At 33.5% G+C, this 19,262-nt stretch overlaps 2 protein-coding genes across 6 annotated transcripts in view; both read left to right on the forward strand.

Annotated features, from left to right (window-relative positions):
* The window catches only part of LOC143232519 (cold shock domain-containing protein E1-like), a 53,188-nt gene extending 47,255 nt beyond the window's left edge, over positions 1-5,933 (forward strand). Inside the window, exon 16 of the mRNA XM_076468084.1 lies at positions 3,503-5,933. Within this exon, the coding sequence (XP_076324199.1) occupies positions 3,503-3,827 (325 nt within the window). The 3' untranslated portion in view covers positions 3,828-5,933. The remainder of the gene's footprint in view (positions 1-3,502) is intronic.
* Positions 5,934-10,673: 4,740 nt separating this feature from the next.
* The window catches only part of LOC143232520 (protein arginine N-methyltransferase 3-like), a 39,417-nt gene continuing 30,828 nt past the window's right edge, over positions 10,674-19,262 (forward strand). For 2 of the 5 annotated variants that reach the window (XM_076468085.1, XM_076468088.1), the window contains exons 1-2: positions 10,706-10,793; positions 12,754-12,911. Coding sequence is in view for 2 of the 5 variants with exons in the window: in XM_076468088.1 (XP_076324203.1) it covers positions 12,903-12,911 (9 nt within the window). In the remaining 3 variants the exon portion in view is untranslated. Of the gene's footprint in view, positions 10,794-12,753; positions 12,912-13,167; positions 13,211-19,262 lie in introns of those variants that run through there. The other 3 variants (XM_076468087.1, XM_076468086.1, XM_076468089.1) reach the window with 3 other exon arrangements.

Raw genomic sequence — 19,262 nt, forward strand, 5'->3', positions numbered from 1 at the left:
TTAACTCACACATGCAGTGTTATGATTATTGTTACAGGTTTCAATAGGTATTGAGACAGTTAAAACTTTATTCAGTCTTGCCATGTATCGTGTGATACATGGACAGCCACAACTTTGGCCAGTTGCACCAACATCATTCTTGAAAATGACAATAAAATAGGTGTGACTAGAGATATGCATGTCTCTCTGATTTTATCTTGGTATTATTGTGTACTGAGTAAAGGTAGTTGTTGCTGTACCTATTGGAAATACATTTTCAGTATAGGAAAATTGTAACTTTGGTATAGTCTTGTGGGAAATGTATGGATTATGGGATATTGTCCTTGGACCACTCTGTCTAACTTGAAAATGCAATAAAACATTATTATTTCATGATTTCATATCCTACTGGATAAGAATGAAAACATTTTGCCCCCCAGCAGCCTGTTTGAGTTTGAATGAGTAAGATACCAACCATTATGTAAATAAATAAACACTACTGTGGACAAAGATCTGTTTTATTTTTCACTTTTTTATTGTTTGGTTCATTACAATTCTCTGCATAATATTTGTTGAACTTAAACATTGTTGGATACTTTAACTTGTGTATTTGAAAGCAGTACCTCAAAAGCACATTTGGTAAATTCTACCTGAATGGCAACTTGTGTACACATTAAGTGGCCAGTTCAGATAACCTTACAGTTCAGGCACAGCCACCTGTAATTTCAACTTGTTGAAAAGAGTGAGGGAAGTCAGTCAACAGTACCTACTGTTAGAAGGGCTTTGCTCAGTTTTGAACTGAATGACAAATTTGATTGTGACTCGTATAATGCAGCTACAGATATTGTATTTAGTAGTATCATGTTAGACTTTAGGCCTCTTGATTAACATCCTGGGATAATAATCACCATGCTACATGTGGCCACCTTGTTTAAACTTTTTATATTTCAATATCTTAAAAGAGCTTTGTGAACTATAGTTACTTTTTTTAAACATCAGCTTATGTTACTTGCCCAAAATTTCGATGTAGAATTTACTGAGATTTTGTGTTCTGCCCAAACACCATTAATTATTATTATTAGATTTTTGTCCCATGACATCAATAGTAAAGAGACTAGCACACTGACAGTTCAATGTACTTTACTCGCATTTGACCAAGCATCATTTAATTATTATTGGTTTATGATACCTAACATCAAGAGTAGGAGAATACTACACTGACAGTTCAATGTGGTTAACATATAACTAGCAAAAAACAATGAGGTAGTAATGGGTTTGTAACCAATAATATCAAGAGTAGGAAAAATTCCCCAGTAACTGCTGAATACGGCCCGGCATAACCAGGTGGTTAAGGCACTCAACTTGTAATCCAAGGATCATGGGTTCATATCCCTGTTACAGGAAACATGCTTGTCCTTTCAGCCATGGAGCATTATAATGTGAAGGTCAATCTCACTATTCGTTGGTAAAAGAATAGTTCAAGAGTTGGCAGTGGGTGGTGATGACTAGCTGCCTTACCTCTAGTCTTACACTGCTAAATTAGGGACAGATAGCCCTCATGTAGCTTTATGCGAAATTCAAGAAAATGAAACAACTGCTGAATACAGTTGATATGTAATTGTTGTTGTTGTTTTTCTTGTTGTAGTTAAGTCTTCAAAACTACTGCACTACAACTGAATTAATTTTGTTAATTAGAATTCCTGACTTGTAATCATTATTATACATCTTATTTTGGTGTGTTAGCTTTTTGGTAACGACTTTCAAAATATATTAAAAGGTAATGTTTGCAGATCAGATACTTAAGTGATTTTATTAATAAAAGGTTTAGAAGTTCATTATTCTGTGAAGAGAAGCAGTTTTAAATTAGAAATCAGTTGTAAAAATGAATGGAAAATATTAAAAGGTATTCAGTCATGTAAGTTTATTCTGAAAAACATTTAAATTGTAATTAGTATTTCCAGAAAATTTATGAATTTTTCTATTCACCATCTTAATAAATTGGTTAGATGTGTTGTTTTTTAAAATTAATGTTTAATAACTTACAAAAACTTAAATGCCATTTTGTCATGAGATATTTGTCAATTGACAGCAGAAGAATTGTGCCGTTTTAATGCAGTTGTATGAAATAGGAAATATTGTGAAAAGTATCCTTCTTTGTCCTTTTACAAGAGTAATTTGGGTATCTCAATTTTTCAAACATTTTTTGGTTAAAGTTTCTTGTTTTTTTTTTTCAAATGTCTATGGTTTCTAGATTTTTAATTCTTAAATTTTATATTGGCATAAAAATCCAGTATTTATTCTTGTAAGACTACTTGATCCACAGTATTAGTTTAAATTAAAAAGAAATTAAAATATAATATACAAACAGTGTAAGAAAACTGAGATTATAAACTTCGCACAATAATTGTATATTGGATTTAAATATATGATGCTTGTTGATAACAGTTGAACAGCCTGATCTGGAAACAAAGTAGGTTAAAGTTACTAATTCTCCCAGTATGTATTGCAACAAATTTCTCACACTAAACCTTGTAAACCAGTAATTTTAATTAATAAAATTTTTATATCAGTGAAATGAAAAATAAAAAGCGTTTGGTTAATATTTTATCTGCAGTTAAGTGAGAATATTTTGTATTTTAGCGTGGATTTTAGTAACGTCTGTTTATATTCTCAGACACGACTGATGTGTTTTTCAAACATTTTTTAGATAGAAGTTTCTTCATAAATATTATCTAAATAATTTAGTATATAAAATAATTGACTTCATTTTGATTTAATAAATCATTTCATAAAGACTGTCGAGTAAACAAAAACAGTTAAATAAATTGATATGAAAACTTTTTTTTCAAAAAATGCAGTGCTGATTTTATAATCTTTAGTATCTGTTGGTGTGAACATGACTGAGTCTTCATTTGGTGGTATTTAAAATTTCTTGATACATTCACTTGGTTGTGAGTATTAAATATCAATGTGTTAAGAATGCAGTTCAGTTGTGATTATAGCAACTATATTTCTTAAATGTTTAATGCTACATTTTCAATATTTGTGTGTCTATATGTATGTAGCTTGAAACAGTTCTCATTTCTGCAAATCTTAGGTGTTTTGATAGAATCTGCATGCATATTATATAGGTAATTTCCATAGATGTTTTTAGCTCCATTATATTAAAAATAATTTTGATAGTTGTCATATTTTTAGTGGATTTTTGTGAGTAATTTTGATATGGCAAAACAATCTGTCATTATGTAACAATCAGTTTGTGGTATTATGTGGTTAATGTTGTTACTCATCTGATATCCTGATTGCATGTATATTAAAGCTTTATTTTTTCTTTCACCAAACATTATTCATGTACCAAGTTAGTCTACTATATATGGTGAAGTAAAACAGATGCAAAATCCTTCAGATCTTATATTTTTGAGGGGTGTTGAAAATGAAAAAAACTGTGTTCATAGGTATTGTCTTTATCACATGAACAAGATAACCCAGTGATTTATCATCTCAACTTGTTCCCTCTATGTAGTGAGAGTCAACCACGTCAAAGACCAGAACGTCTAATAAGTCGACTGAGAACCATGTCTGTAGAGGACAGTGGGCCCCGTGTTCTTATTGTCAGACAGCCTAGAGGTCCTGATGGAACTAATGGATTTAATTTTTTCTGCAAGGCAGCAGATGACCAACCACTTATTCAAATCTCAACTGTGGGCAGCAGTCCATCAAATAGAACTAATGCTTTGGTTAAATTAATGCCAGATGTTATCAATGGCTTTGGCTGTAATGGTGCTGCTGAGATAAATAATGTTGGTGAACCTGCTGCCAACTTAGTGACCTGTCATTTAACAGATTGAGAAGAAAATGTTATATTATTGGCAGAAGTTGACTTTGGTTAGTTTAAATAATTCCTGCAAAACTAAGGTACTTACACCTTCATGTTTCAAGCAGCAGCAGAAAGTTTAAAAATAAAATAAACATACTATGGCATTATTTAACCAGAGTATTATAGCTAATGCCTCTGTCTTACTGGTTTACAGTGTAAGGACTTTTAAGCAGCAAATTGATCACGATATGTAAAAGTTGTAGCCTCTATAGCTTTATTTTATGTTATATTTTATAACTTTAAAAAAGTGATCCCATTATGAAACATTATGGAAACTGAACCCAACGATCCTCTGTTTCAATGCAAGTATCATACTTTAATTGTTTTCTTTGTTGAATTACTGCAGTGTCTTATAAGACAAACATCATTTTGCATATATTGTTCAGTTTCTTAGTAATCTCTGCTGATATTGAGTGTTGTATATTATATAGCCCTTAGGCATCATAAGAAAACGTCTTCAATGGCTTCTTTTTTGGGTAAAATAAATATATACATGTTTATACAGTGTATTCGACCTTTAACAGTAAAATATTGCAGCCTTATTTTATTTTGCTTTCTTTTAGTTTGACCAAAGAATAGTCATTTTGTTGTTGCAAAGTTAATTAAACTTAAATTTGGGCTTCCCTAAGTGGTAAAATCTTGAGTATCACACTTAAATTTTTATTACCAGTCAAAGCAATTACAGTTTATTACCAACCTCAGAATACCTGTGATAGTATTTTATTATAATGTTCTTCCATATACAGTATTTTATGGTTTGCATAAAGAAGGATGGTTTCTGTTAATAAGTAATAATTACTTACAATTCCTTTAGTAATGCTCGTCAAAGTAGCTTAATGTTTGGAGAAAAACATTTTTGGAGTTTTTGTATATCAGTCTGGATTTTTTTTTTTTTTTTCTGTGAAAGTAATTATGTGAGTGATATGCTTGACGTCTAACTGAACTATACTCCAGTTTTGCATTTATTAAACATTTTGTATCGGTACATGTTACTGTTGAACTGTGAACTTAATTTAACAGACAAAATTTTTACTTAAAGTTCTCAGTTATTATGTATTATCAGAAACATATTTGTTGACAGATGAAACCGTATGTGTTACTGATAATGGTAGAAGTGTGTTGAGTATATTTTGTGACATAACTGATTTATGTGCACCTCTCAAACAAATGTACAATTGCATCAGAAAATGTTCTAGAATATAAAACTTGTATTGCCCCATGTAGCATGGTTATTAGTACATACTATTTAAAATATAAAAAAGAATCTCAACACACCATTGTAGAATTTATCAGTCATAGGGTGGTCACTTTTAAAAACTGCTTTAAAAATAATGTCTAAATTAGCAATAAATTTCAAATAAGACATTTGGTACATTTATCAATCAGTATAGTAATACAGTAGTTGATAAACTGTGTGAAACGAAACATTTCAAATAGGTTTTATTTCAGTAACTAGAAAGATAAGAGCAGAAAAACATATTTAATACCCATATATGTCAAGAAGGATACAAGCTACTGAGCATCTCACTTTAAATTAAACTGAATCGAAAGTTTCACTATTTACATGGTGATAGTAGTATTTGTTTGAAGGATTGTTTGAAAACTCCCAAATATTTATTACTGTGCTTTGTATCACCATACTGATGCTTTGTAGTGAATGTTGTATTAATCGACAAAAGGGTGTGGTTTTGGTTCAGGCCTAGTCATATTTTAATCGTATTATGCCCTTTGTACAGTCAAACATTTCACTTGGGACCTTGAAACCATTGAAGACGTTCAAAGTGCTTTTCAGCACAACATACAATGTGATATCTATTAGGTAACCATTATAGGCAACAAAGTTACATTAATGTTTAAGATAATAAAGCTCTGCTATTAAAATATTACTTTCACTGGAAAGAATCTTGCTATAAAACAACAATAATATAAGTTTTAATTTGTAAAAAAAAAATTAAATTAAAAACTCGTAAGATCAGTTTTCTGTATACTTATGAATGTTGGAAATGTTGCTCATGTAATGTATGCAAGTGTTTTGATGAGATATTGACAATGAAAATAAACTTCAATTGAAATACAGTGACATTTGTATTCTTGTGCAGTGTTGGATCTTTTGTTTCTCTGCCATGCAATATTTCTAAGTATTTGTTGTGTAATGGACTCGTAGAAATAATTTCTGTTGACACTATAATAAGAGAGAATTCAAAAATGTTTGTTAGTTGTTTTAACCTAGACGCACGCTGGAGTTTTTCTCAACAGCTAAAAGGTTTTAGAAAATTTTGGCACTACGTTAGGTCATGTCTGGAGTTTAAAGTTAATATAGACAGAATCATATTTTCAATCTGTAAGTTAATTTGAACTTGTGATTGAAATTATAGCATATGTTAGAGAACTTAAAACGTAGAACACTAATAACATACATAAACATATGTGAGCATAGTTCACTTATAACAAAAACTGTATGAGATATGTAATAAAATTAATACTATGGTAAAAATTATTTTATTTCACAATAATATGGTAAGGTTTGATAAGTATGGTCCCTGCTTACCATATAATGTCACAAAAGTTAAGATCACACTTCGTAAATTTAGTGCAAGCGTATACAATGTAAGAAATCTGGCAAGTTACCGAATCATGCAAGTTAGTGTAAATATTCATCATAATATGCACACACACAGAATGTATTCATAAAAGATCTCGATTTTGAATGATGTAACGTTTTGATGATTATCAAACAGATAACCAAAACGCCATCTACGATAACACACTCCTTCCGCCCCATCTGTGCTTTTCCTTCCGAGACGGCTCGGCATGGGCAGGTCGTTAAGAGACTCGACGCGTTATCTGAAGGTCGCGAGTTCGAATTCCTGTCACACCAAAGGTACTCGCTCTTACAGCAGTGAGGGCGTTATAAATTTACGGTCAATCCCACTATTCGTTGGTAAAAGAGTAGCCCAAGAGTTAGCGGTGGGTGGTGATGACTAGCTGCCTTCCCTCTAGTCTTACATTGCTAAATTAGCGACGGCTAGCCCAGATAGCCCTCGTGTGGCTTTGTGCGAAATTCAAATCAAACAACCCTTCCGAGGAAGGTCGTATTATATCGTCATATAATTTCTCAAATATGTAAATAACCAAGTTTACGCTGTTTTGAACTAAAAGTAATGTATACTAAAAATAGTCAGAACTTAGTATTGAAAAAATTAAGTGTGTGTTCTGTAGATGTGAATCCCGCAACCGTGTCATCTACATATCTGTACCAGTATAGTGGTGGATGTAATGCTGTGTTTCAACTTGTGTCATAAAAATATTGGTTAGAACTGGTGATACTGGGTTGCCCATGCTTAGGTCATTTGTTTGTATATAGTTGTGGTTATTGAACATGAAGTTTGTCTTCATCGTGGTGAATTCTATGAGGGTTGCTAATTGGTTGCTGGGAATGTCTATAGATGGGTTATGGTCTCGGATATAGAGTTCTAAGGCTAGCTTGCAGGCTTCAGCGGTTGGAACTTCTGTAAAGAAGGATATGACATCGAAACTGGCCATTAAGGCTATATAATTAAGTTGATTAAGATTAGACTTGAAATTAAAGGAGTCTTCGATGAATGAGCTGACTGATGTTACATATTTGGAGAATGCCCATACTATGTATTTACCAAGATTGTAATTAAACGATTCATATGTGGACATTATTGGTCGTAATGGACAATCTGGTTTATGAGGTTTGGGGATGCCGTATATTTGTGGTGTGCGTGAGTCGGTATTGTGTAGGTAAAAATAAAGTGTTTGTGAAATTTTCGCTCCTTTACGTAAAATTTTTCTGAACCCAAACGAGCCGTTTCTACATATATATTTTTCTCTACAAGTGGGTTTTCTCGACATCACTGATTAGGCAGTTCTACTGTTTGTTGCTAAAAGGGAGCCCAAGAGTAGGTGGTGATGACTAGCTGACTTACCTTCTAGTCTTACAATGCTAAATTAGGGATGGCCAGCGCACGTAGCCCTTGTGTAGTTTTGCTTAAAATTTAAAACAAATTAATCAATTAACTGAAAAAGAGGTTTGGTTTATTTTAAAATACAAAATGTTTTTCTCCTTACAGTATTAAGCGAGATTTCCAAAGTAACGCTGCGACATCCTTCAGTAAACCTAACTGCGTCCTCCGCAGTAGTGTAGTCAAGTTTTCCAATTGAGGAGCAGTAAATTAAAAGACTGAAGGTGATCTAACTTTTCAATAAAATGGTCATTAAAGCAAATGCAGTAGTGTTTATAGAAGTTTTTTCATTAGATTAAGCAAAACTAGTTTGTTATATATATATATATATATATATGAAAAATAATATGTGATCAATATGCCTAGATTTTTTAGGGGGCCGGATCCCTTTGGATACGCCACTATTCCACCGTCTTTTATTTACAGATTCTTTATTGTGGGGAAAAGATCGTAACAAACTTAAATATTCAATGAATTTTGTAAAATTCTACATAAATCTTTCTGTTTTCATAATAATACTTTTCTTTTTCATAGATACTGTTTCTAATATAAATATTACTAAGGTTACAGTCAAATTTGGACACATATTCATTTTTAATTTGAGCAAATAGCCTTCAAGTAGCTTTGTGCGAAACTCGACAAATAATTTATAATCATAATCGAATTCGCAAGTGATGGCGTATTTGACGCCGATGCAATCGAGGCAACGCATTAATGAGTACCCTAAGGAAGATGCATCGGGAAATTTGACCAAACATGGCATACGTGCTCAGGTACACGGTTAGGTTTTTTAAGGATTTCTGTTTTTTGGGTATGGACCCGTCTTGGAGTAACTGTATAAAATAGTTGGTGATCATGATGGTCTTGATCGGTACGTTGGAATCTCTGTGATTTTTTAAGTTGCTTCTGAACCTTGCATCAGAGCATAAGTATTTTATTATAGTATTAAATGAAGATGGCATAGATCTATATCTAAATAAAGAATAATGAGCCACACTATTACAATAAAAAAATTAATGATGAAATCTATGGAGAAGATTTCTGTGTTAAGTTTTGTAGACGAAAACAAAAATATAATTATTTTAAAAGTGAAGAGTCTGTTTTTACTAGTTACATTGACACACAACACCAACAACATGCTAACAAATATATACCTACAAATCAATCTTCTTTAACATCACAATTCCACGGTAACACATTAAGCAGCAATTCCAGTTCAGTTAATAAAAAATCACCATCACTGAACTCAAATTTAACATTGAAAACTTGAAAAATACTTCTCCCTACATGACCAAATATTATTCTCAAAAAAGGCTCCAGTCTCCTATTACAACATCTCACAAATATGAATATTTCATTAGCAACTGGTTATTACCACGACATATGGAAAAAAGCCATTATCACCACAATACCAAAGAAACAAACAAACTGGACAAATCCTGATAACTCCCGACCCATCAGTCTGTTAAGTTGTCTTGGCAAACTGATGGAAAAAGTTATTCCAAATCACCTCCTTCATTTTTGTGAAATAATTAACATCCTACCCGAATTTCAAAATGCTTCCAGGAAAAACAGACAAACAATAGATCACCTCATACGACTCACTGAATCAGTTTACAAAACATTTGATAACAATCAGGTAATCATAGGTATGTTTTTAGGTGTTAAAAAAGCATTTGACAGTGTTTAGCATAACGCCATTAAGTATAAATTAACTTATCTGAAAATAAATCACAGTATTATTAAATGGATATCAAACTTCTTAACAGATAGAACAGCCCAAGTGGAAGTCAATAAAACCTTATCAAAATCTTTCAATATAACTCCAGGAGTGCCACAAGGATCCGTCTTCTCGCCACTCCTATACATTATTTTTATTAATGATATACCTTTTCCCAGTTTAACGTACACTTACAATTCACAATACGCAGACGACATTGCTATCTGGAGTATTTTTAGAAACCCGCTAATAGCCATGTCTCGTGTTCAAGAAACACTAAATAATGTCTCGAGCTGGAGCAACAACTCGAGAGTGGTTTTAAATCCAACAAAAACGCAAGCAATTACTTTTTGCAGGAAATTAAAAAGATACAGAAAAACTCTGGAAAAAGTAAATATCTCACTTGGAAATACTCCTATCATCATGAGCAAGCACATCATATTCCTTGGTATCACTTTTGACTCAAGATTAACATGGAAAATACATGTTAACAACATACACTTATCCATCAAAAAACGCATCTCACATTTAATGACCATATCTAGCAAACATTCAAACTGCTCACCAGAGACCATAATCCAAATGTAAATTAGCCAGTGCACCTACAAAATACATTTCACCATGTAACATATTTCAACAATCACAAATCAATCAACAAAATATATAATCACAGATAAGATAAACTCATGTTTATATTTATATGTATTTCTTTTTCAGAATCGGGCAAGGACAGGTAAAACTTTCGGCGCCTGTCCTGTGAAAGTGGGTTTTATCGGGGCACTCCGGTTTTCCTTCATATCCAAATCTCAGGCATTGGATCTTTAGATCCCAGCCAAGGCAACACTATTGCTCAGCCCTGAATCGGGTCGATTTACGTTGATATCTGCTTGTTGGGCTCTAGACTGGCTCACTTCTCCGGTGCCGCCTTTGTTTCGCTCTTTCTCACCCGTTAATTTTATAATGCCCCATCGCACATCATCACCTTAAGTAAGTACAAATTAAATACAGGCAAAGTTTCAAGCACAGTTAAGTAATCTTTCACTTGAGGGGATGAAGGGGAACCACAACGTTCCTGATCACCCCAGTTGTGGAGAGAATTCTTGAGACTTCTTTGTCTCAAAACTAAACCCCTGCTAAGTTAGTTTGCGTTTACTAATTACAGAGGACGCTTTTGTTGTGCACATGGTGCAAGATGTGTTTAATGGTGATTGTTTTGTTGCTTAGTCTGGTACAGGTTTTTATTAATTTTTATTTTAACTGTTATTTAATTGAAATGCTGGTTTACTTCTTTTGTGTAATTTTTGGTACTTGTACATAATATCCCCAGTAACATGCGTCTCTAACAGTCGATATGTTACTGGGGATATTACTGTCTTTTTAAAGTGATATCGTAAGAACGTACTCCAAACAGCAATTTAAATCAAAGTCTCTTACATCGGTTACAGTTATAAATTGTAATATTACTAATATACATAGTATTAGTAACGTAGTGACATTATTCACAGTAACATGCTATGTAAAATTAATACCAATTAGTACATGAATATACAACAAGTAAAATCTGGTTGTAGAGTTTCATGTTATCTTGCTCCTCGGTGGGTTATGTAAAATGTGTGACCCAAGTCATTATAATTCAAAGGCATCACATAACATAAAGTTTAAGGACAACAAGAAAGCTTGTTGATCCATCTAAGTTTCCCCTGTCTACTGAATTAGACTTAAGTAAAATGAATATTAAAGAAAACAACAACCATAAAGTGAGTTTTTAATATTTTATAAATATATTATTCAAGCTTTCAATATACTGAATTCACAACTGATTCAAAAGACCAGCTATCTTGTTAGAAAAATAAAACTGTATTAGTTGAAGATGACTCTTGGTCTTCCAGAATTTGTATATGTCCACCCTAGTCCTGTCATTCTTACCACTAAGCATTAAAACAAATTATGTGTTAACAGTGTTGATCATTTTAAAACCTCAATTAGATCTTTTTTTTTGTCAAGAGAAATCAAATGCAGGGGTCTTAACCTGTTCTTGTATGACAACTCGTACATCCCAGAATACATCTTAATAGCCCTTCTGTGAACCTTTTTCAACAATTTAGTGTTTTTCCTGTGATGAGGAACCTAAGATTGTACACACATTTGGAAATTATAACCTAATTAGATATGTGTTCAGTATTTCTGTAGCTGCTATTTATAATCCAAATTGCTCTACCATGAGCAATAACACATTGCTTAGATGACTAAAGAAACTGATCACTTAGAACACCAAGATCCTTAACTCCCTTAATACTGTTAATGCCATTCCCATTAAACTTGTAATTTAAATTATACCAACTCGCATGCAATAACACACATTTATTATAATTAAAAGCTGTCATCAAATAATGCAAATCCTCTTGTAAAGCAGCAGCAACATTTTTCTCACAGCTAACAAGCCCTTAGCATCTTTAGTAAATTTAAGTAACTTATTGACTTATTTAACTTTGTGAAGGAAGTAAATCAAAAAGAGCAAAGGTCCTGACATTAAAGTCAGAAGTACTTTCTACGTCCAGTAAAGATCATTTGTCAAACATATGTCCAACTTAGTAATTGGCCTGTTTCATTATTTAGTCTCTCAATGTCATCAATACATCTAAAGTACAGATATTGAGGAGTTTTATGCCAACAGAAAACTTTACTAATTATGCCCCTTTCAATATCATTGAATAAGGAAAGTCAAAGGTTCAAGCTCTGACCTCTGAGGTATTCTGCTAGTGACAGTTTAATTGAACTCAGTAACAACTGATTTGCTTTTTCCTATCCAACTACCATACAGCTTAATAAACTAGTTTCTTTACAGTACCTGCTAATATAATTTTCATAGCTAATTTTCTGCATGGTATCTCATCAAAACTTTTTTAAAAACCTAAATACATCAGTTAAGACCATAACCTTTTCATCATCAATATATCAAGTAACATTTTAAAAAAAGCAGTTAAAAGTAAAGCAGTGTTTCCTTTTTCTGAATCCACTGAATTCATTAAATTACTCTGTCCAACTTTGAATTGTTTGGATTCAGCATACAGGAATTACCATAGAACATGTAAAAATTTAAAGAGAATAAAACCACTGCAGGTCTGAGTATCTTGCCAGATTCAAAGAAGTGAATAAAAAGAACAACAGGAAACTTTTATATGTGGCAGGTATAGAGGGTGAATTGATACAGGTGAAGAGAGTCATAAGATTAAAATTACCAGGAACAATATAGTGGAGTATAAAGACTGAAGCAAGTGAGGTGGAATTCATACCATTGCTTAGGCAAAGAAGAGAACCTTCCATTGGGATAAAGCTAATGTGTGGGGTAAGTATTATAAAAAATACATTTTTGGAATTGAAAAATAGGAACTTTCTTGTACATTATATAGGCTTAAAGAAAGATAATTAGAATGTGCCATTTCAAGTTTAAATTTCAAAACTTTTGTGTGGGGTGGCTCCTCATATCCCTCCAGTAGGGTAAGAAAAGCCCCTTCCTACACTCTTCTGACATGTAGACCTAAAATTTATACTTGCTTACTAGTTTATTCCAAATGGTAAAAAATTAATACAGGGTAAAAAAAACTTCTGAAATAACCTTCCATTGGGATAAAGCTAATGTGTGGGGTAAGTATTATAAAAAATACATTTTTGGAATTGAAAAGTAGGAACTTTCTTGTACATTATATAGGCTTAAAAAAAGATAATTAGAATGGGCCATTTCAGGTTTAAATTTCAAAACTTTTGTGTGGGGTGGCTCCTCATATCCCTCCAGTAGGGTAAGAAAAGCCCCTTCCTACACTCTTCTGACATGTAGACCTAAAATTTATACTTGCTTACTAGTTTATTCCAAATGGTAAAAAATTAATACAGGGTAAAAAAAACTTCTGAAATAACAGGCTTATCATTCTGCACAGAGTAGCTATTTCTCACTCATCTGCCTTTGAAATTTTGTGCAAGCTACTAGCATTGAGCTATATCCCACCTATAAAGTGTTAGAACATGAACTGTGTTAGTGTAAGATGAAGTCATATGTCTCAAGAGAAAGGTGAAACATCCTCCACATGCAATAGATCACCATAAGCACTTGCACTCAAAATTAAATTCATTCTTATTCTTGGCACTGCTTTTAATGGTGATGTTTCTTTTAAGTTTCAACTTAATTTTGTGTGGTTTGTGCTGCCTTTTGAATGTTAAGTTTCTTTAGTTTCCTTTAAATTTGTCTTAACTTTGATTTCAAGCTACATCACTACTAAATTCCTAAAACAATTTTGACATAGAAATTTGCTACAATGATATGAATTTTCAAGTGATGACAATTACCACCTCTTGAAGTTATGGTGATGTTGTCAGTACTGTTTGTACTTTATTTATGATCACTGGATGTTTCTCACAGTCAAAAATGTTATCTCCATGGTTCATCAAGTCATGGGTTCTTAGATGTTTTGGTTTTTTTTCCTCACATGTTTGGTACAATGTTCCTTCTCAAACTCTCTATGAGTTTCATGTTTGTTCTTTAGTTACACTTTTTTCTGTGTTTTTTATTCTTCTTCTTCTGCATTAAATGACTCTCATGCAGAGAATTATTTATTTCCTGCTATTCTAGGCATACAAGTTCATGTCGACACATTCCTGGACCAGCTTTGTATCCACTCTGAAATACCTACTCCTTCTTGACTTGATGACTTCTTTGCCATGATTTATGGATATTCGCCTTTTCTGTTCTTGGACTCCCAATCTCTTTATCTCCTATCTGAAGCCATACATTCTAATTCTAACACTTTTTCTGGGGATCTATAGTAGTCATTTTCAATACGTTGGCTCTTCTGTCTTGTCCAAGCTTACTTGGTTCATTTGTTGTTGAGAACTTCTGGAATGTGACACTCTTCCATTCATTTTCCCCATTCTTACTATCTAGACCTCCATGAGGCTCTTTTTAGGGACATTACTAATACCTTGGAAGATTTAGCTGAAGTTATCTGACACTGGGGTTCTCTTTCTTCCTTGATTCTTAGTTTTTGGCAGTACACTCTCATTTCTTGATCCCATAAACTCTCCACCTTTTTCTCTCTCTTGCTATTTTTCATGCCTCTTCAATTTTTTACTGTCCCCTTTCCTTTTGAATTGGCTATTGTATATCTTGTTAGTGACTCCCTCTCCTTTTTCCCAGTCATTTCAGGACATGTATGTTTCTGTTCACAGACCTTTGGACCACTTTTATGGCTGACTGGTGTCATTCAGTTTCTCACACAAAGTCATTCCAATCCACAGAATATTTTATATCTTGAGGCTGCAGCTTCAAATCTATATGGACTCGGTGTTACTGTCATTTCCTTGTTGTCCCAAACAGACCAGGGACTGGTATCCTGCCAACAACCATCTGGTGGTTCCTTATTTGAAGATGAAGGGGTTTCTTCCTATCCCTTCATCCTTTTCCAATTGCCCCTTCCTCATGTCATTTACTTCATTTCATTCAATGGAATCAGGTGCACCAATTTTGAGCTCTTCCCCTTTGGCTCCTTGTGTTTTCAGCAGCCCTGTGAGTATTTGCACACTAAATCATGTCTTGGATTTTGTTTTTGTTATTAAATGGATGACTGATTGATCATTGCCTCTTCTCAGGAGGCCACCTTGGTCTCATCATTTCTTCTCCAAAAGACAGCTCATGTGGTTTAACTAATCATGTATTACACACTGCTTCTAATTCTGATGTTATGTTGGTCCAGCTTGAACACACACTCATTTCTAGACTCAGTTGGTTTCATCCTTCTTCATTTTGTCTGTGGAACTTGGAGTATTCTAGTCACCTCAACTCTTGCTTATCCTATACTTTCTGAATGAAAGGTTCTATCTCTTTTTGGGAATTCTTGTATCTCTAGAAAATTTTGTACTTCTAGGGTAGAGTCACACAAGGGTTCTTCAAAGGCTTTTGAGTGATCAATGGGAATATCTCTTGTGATTCTTTGTCTTTTGTTTGATGCTGCCACCTTCTCTTCCTGAGGATTTGTTTTGGCGGCTAGATCATGCCAATATTTTGGTAAGAATCTCTCTACCATCCTGTAGTCTGAATTTCTATCTCTTTACTGATGCGTATCTTACAGGTTGTGATGCATCTCTGAGTAACTCCATGGCCTTCAGGATTTGGTTTCTCCTGTGGAGCATACCTTCCATGTTAGTGTTCTAGACATCTTGCTTTTGTTGAACATGTTCTTATTTCATACCTGGTCTTGGGGTAATTGGTTATGATCCACTTCAATTCTACTCTCATTTCCCATATCAGTTGTTAGAATGAGACTTAGTTCTGTGACCTTTGAATTTGCTTGTTGGATTTTCTGTTTTGGGCACACTTACATCAGGTTCATCTGACTACTTCTTATGTCTGGTGAACTTTGAAGTTGCTGATGGATCAGCTCTCTCAATTAGAGATACTTTGTTGGATATATACCCAGTTGCTCATGCCAGTAATTGATGTCTTCAGTCAGTACCAAACCCCTCCTTTTTTGGTCCTTGGTACTTCATTCAGCAGATCTTGCTGTGGATGCTCTCAGCTGTGACTAATAGCATTTTTTTCTGTATTTTTTTTTCCCATGTGACTTGTCATTGATATGAGACTCATTATTTGGTCCTGTTGGCAGCACATTTTTTACCATCTCAATCTTGGTTTACTCTTCAATTCCTGGCATCCAGTCTATTCCCCTTCCCCTGTCTTCATTTTGGATATTTTTGATTTAACTCCTTAAATCTCTCTTTCACTCAGGAGTATTGTCATAAGCATGAGATTTCTTCAGTCAATTGTTTGTCAGTCAGGTTTCTCTGACTACATATCCCTTTACTTTCTCTATCACCAAAAGTAGTGTGTGTTTTTTGGTGCTGGTCCATCCACCATAATTTACCACCAAGCTGTCATCTACCTTTCACTTTTTCTCTATGGTTTTATCTTTTCCTTCTCTGTTCTCTTTTTTCTAGTTCTTCCTAATTTGTTGCCCCATTAATCTGGTTTCTTTGCCCATTTGAAGCCTCAATGCTGTTTTATACATTTTATCCCTAGGTCACATTCTACTTTTACAGTCACTTTTTCTTTAACCCTTTTGCAATGGGCTCAGTATGGTATACGCAAGCTCATATACACAGTTGCATATGACAAGTTTTTGTGCTGTAACTTTTGATGCAGTATGTGTATCTTCACGTAATTTTGTAGACTTTTAGAACTTTTAATGAAATATTTTTACTTAAAATTTGTTTGTTAAAATATTGAGCCTGTTTTGTTACTAGTCTGAGCTCAAAGTGATTTCATATTATGATTAAAAACTGTTCTTCATTCCAGAAATATCAAATATTATTTGTGACATCTCTAAAACCTCTTAAATACATTTAGTATGCTTGTTTTCAGTAAGACTTTATATTTTGTTATTTTCTATATCCAAACTAAGTGGGGTCTACCAATTGACCAACCTTGTAACCATCATAAAAAGAAAAAGGAAATAAACATAAATTATGCTTTTTCATGTGAGAATGGCTGCATGTCATAACACAAACATAGAAATGTTTAGTCTAAGTAGCTTTAGTCGCATAACATTATTTATTAATTATTTTTTATTTTATTGATCTTCCAGTCGTGCATAGCTAACATTACATAATTTACATTGGTGTAGTGCATATGCACTCATGTTACTGTATCCAGTAGTGTAAAAGTGACCCTGCCTTGGCTGTGTTTCAGTGGACTAGTATTTTGTAATATACATTCACATTTCAAGTATTGAATGTTATATATTATTACTATTTAGAAATACATTATGAAACTTACTTTTCTTAAAATATAGAACAATAAATAAAGAAAGCAAACAATTCTCTTCTCTAGCAATGACCTTTGAACTCAGTTGCTGCTTGACATGGGTCGTTAAGTCTTTAAAATTTTGCACTTGAAGGATATCAAACAAAATTTTTTGTTTAGGTTTTATATATACAGTTGAGTAAATCATAAATAACTATACTGATACCATAGGATTTCACTATAATTTTATTAAACTTAGAAACTTAGCTGTATTTAGGTTAAAAAAAATATGAAACTTCAAGCAGGTTAAAGACACAACCTACCTTCATGGAATCTTAGTTCAAAATAAAGTGGTAGCTTTTTAACAGATTAAAATGGCTGAGAAAACTACTAGTGGGATATTCTAAGCTGTCAGTTGATTATTCATAAGACATGTATTGAAGTAAGTGTATATAAAAGAATGTCTCCAAAAATGGATAGAGGTGAACAGGGCATTGTGTCTTATCCAGATCACCTGAATGGAATTCTTCTTCTTTCAAGAATCTCTCTTTCTCTATGGTGACTGGATGAATTCATTAACTTATCCAGATCATATATTCCTTTCTAGCGAGAGATGTTTGAAGGCTGTATTATGTCTCATCACATTAAATCCAACACTTGACTCACTCTCTGGCATTTCACTTTTGATGACCTTGGACAAGATACTCCAGGCTGGAATATGGACTAGGCCTGACACTTTTCTCTCTCTCATTATCACCATTTGGCAGTCTCAGATACCTCCCTCCACTTGCCATATGTAAATACATAAGTAGTGCTTTTATCTTACCTGTTTATAATCTACTTCTATTCATCTTAGAAACCACCCAGTGGTTGTTATTACCTCATAAGATGTACTTTCTTCCCTAAACCTATATATATATATATTCCATTGACTATTACAGAGTATGAATGAGCATGGAAAAAGCCAGCAATGAAGGAGTGTCTGCCAATTTTCCTGACTCACATGAGCTGGCTTCTCAAATTAAACTTGGTTTTAATTCATTGCATTTTCTCCAGCAAAAGACCTTTTGGGTGGTCAGTTCCAATTGGGTCTGGGCATCTTTCTGGTGTTTCTCCATTGCAATTCCCTACCCCTTCCTGGCAGTGAAGTAGAGCATAGGTTTCCACTACCAATTCCTAGCTGGTGGCGTGGGTGACACAAAGAGCCCTAACTAGCCATGCATTCCCTTTGGAAGAGTCTAAGTGAGAAGTAGAACATGGATTTTCATGTCATTGTAGTGTAGGTCATTCATTATAATATAGTGTGCCAAGTTCTCAGTGGTTTGGCCAGCCAGATGGGGAAAAGTGTTATTGTCACATGACAGGAAAGGACTGTATATAAAGAAGTTAAATATACAACAGAACACATATCAAACTATATGGTCTGATCTTTGTCCTAGCCACACTACACATTATGTCCAACCAACCTGTTGGGAGCAGATGCTCACTTTTACATGTCTTTTTATATTCATTTTTATGACACATGGACTCATTTTGCCTTCTTTGTTTTATTCTTCTGCCAAGGCAAAGAATATACTGTGCATGAATGAGATGGATGAGTCTTATACATTGCTTTTTTCAAAGAGAACTCATCTAAGTTTCCCATTTGCACTAACCTCTGCCTCATCAGTATGAGTTCTGAGCTACTCTATGCAGTTAACATCTTCCTTGTCTGAAAATGTATTTCCAATAGATATTTGCCTCTCCTCAAAGTAGTAAAATCAAGGTTTATTCAGTTCACACTGTAAAAAGAAATCTAACATCTGGCAACCAGTATTGAATATAGCAAAAAAAAAATGGTTCATATATTAAAGTTTTGCCATGAATGACTCAGATTATGTTGTTAGATACTGTTGTCTTTTCTATTTA

Source organism: Tachypleus tridentatus, chromosome 11 (genome assembly GCF_004210375.1).
Source record: "Tachypleus tridentatus isolate NWPU-2018 chromosome 11, ASM421037v1, whole genome shotgun sequence".
Classification (NCBI taxonomy): domain Eukaryota; kingdom Metazoa; phylum Arthropoda; class Merostomata; order Xiphosura; family Limulidae; genus Tachypleus; species Tachypleus tridentatus.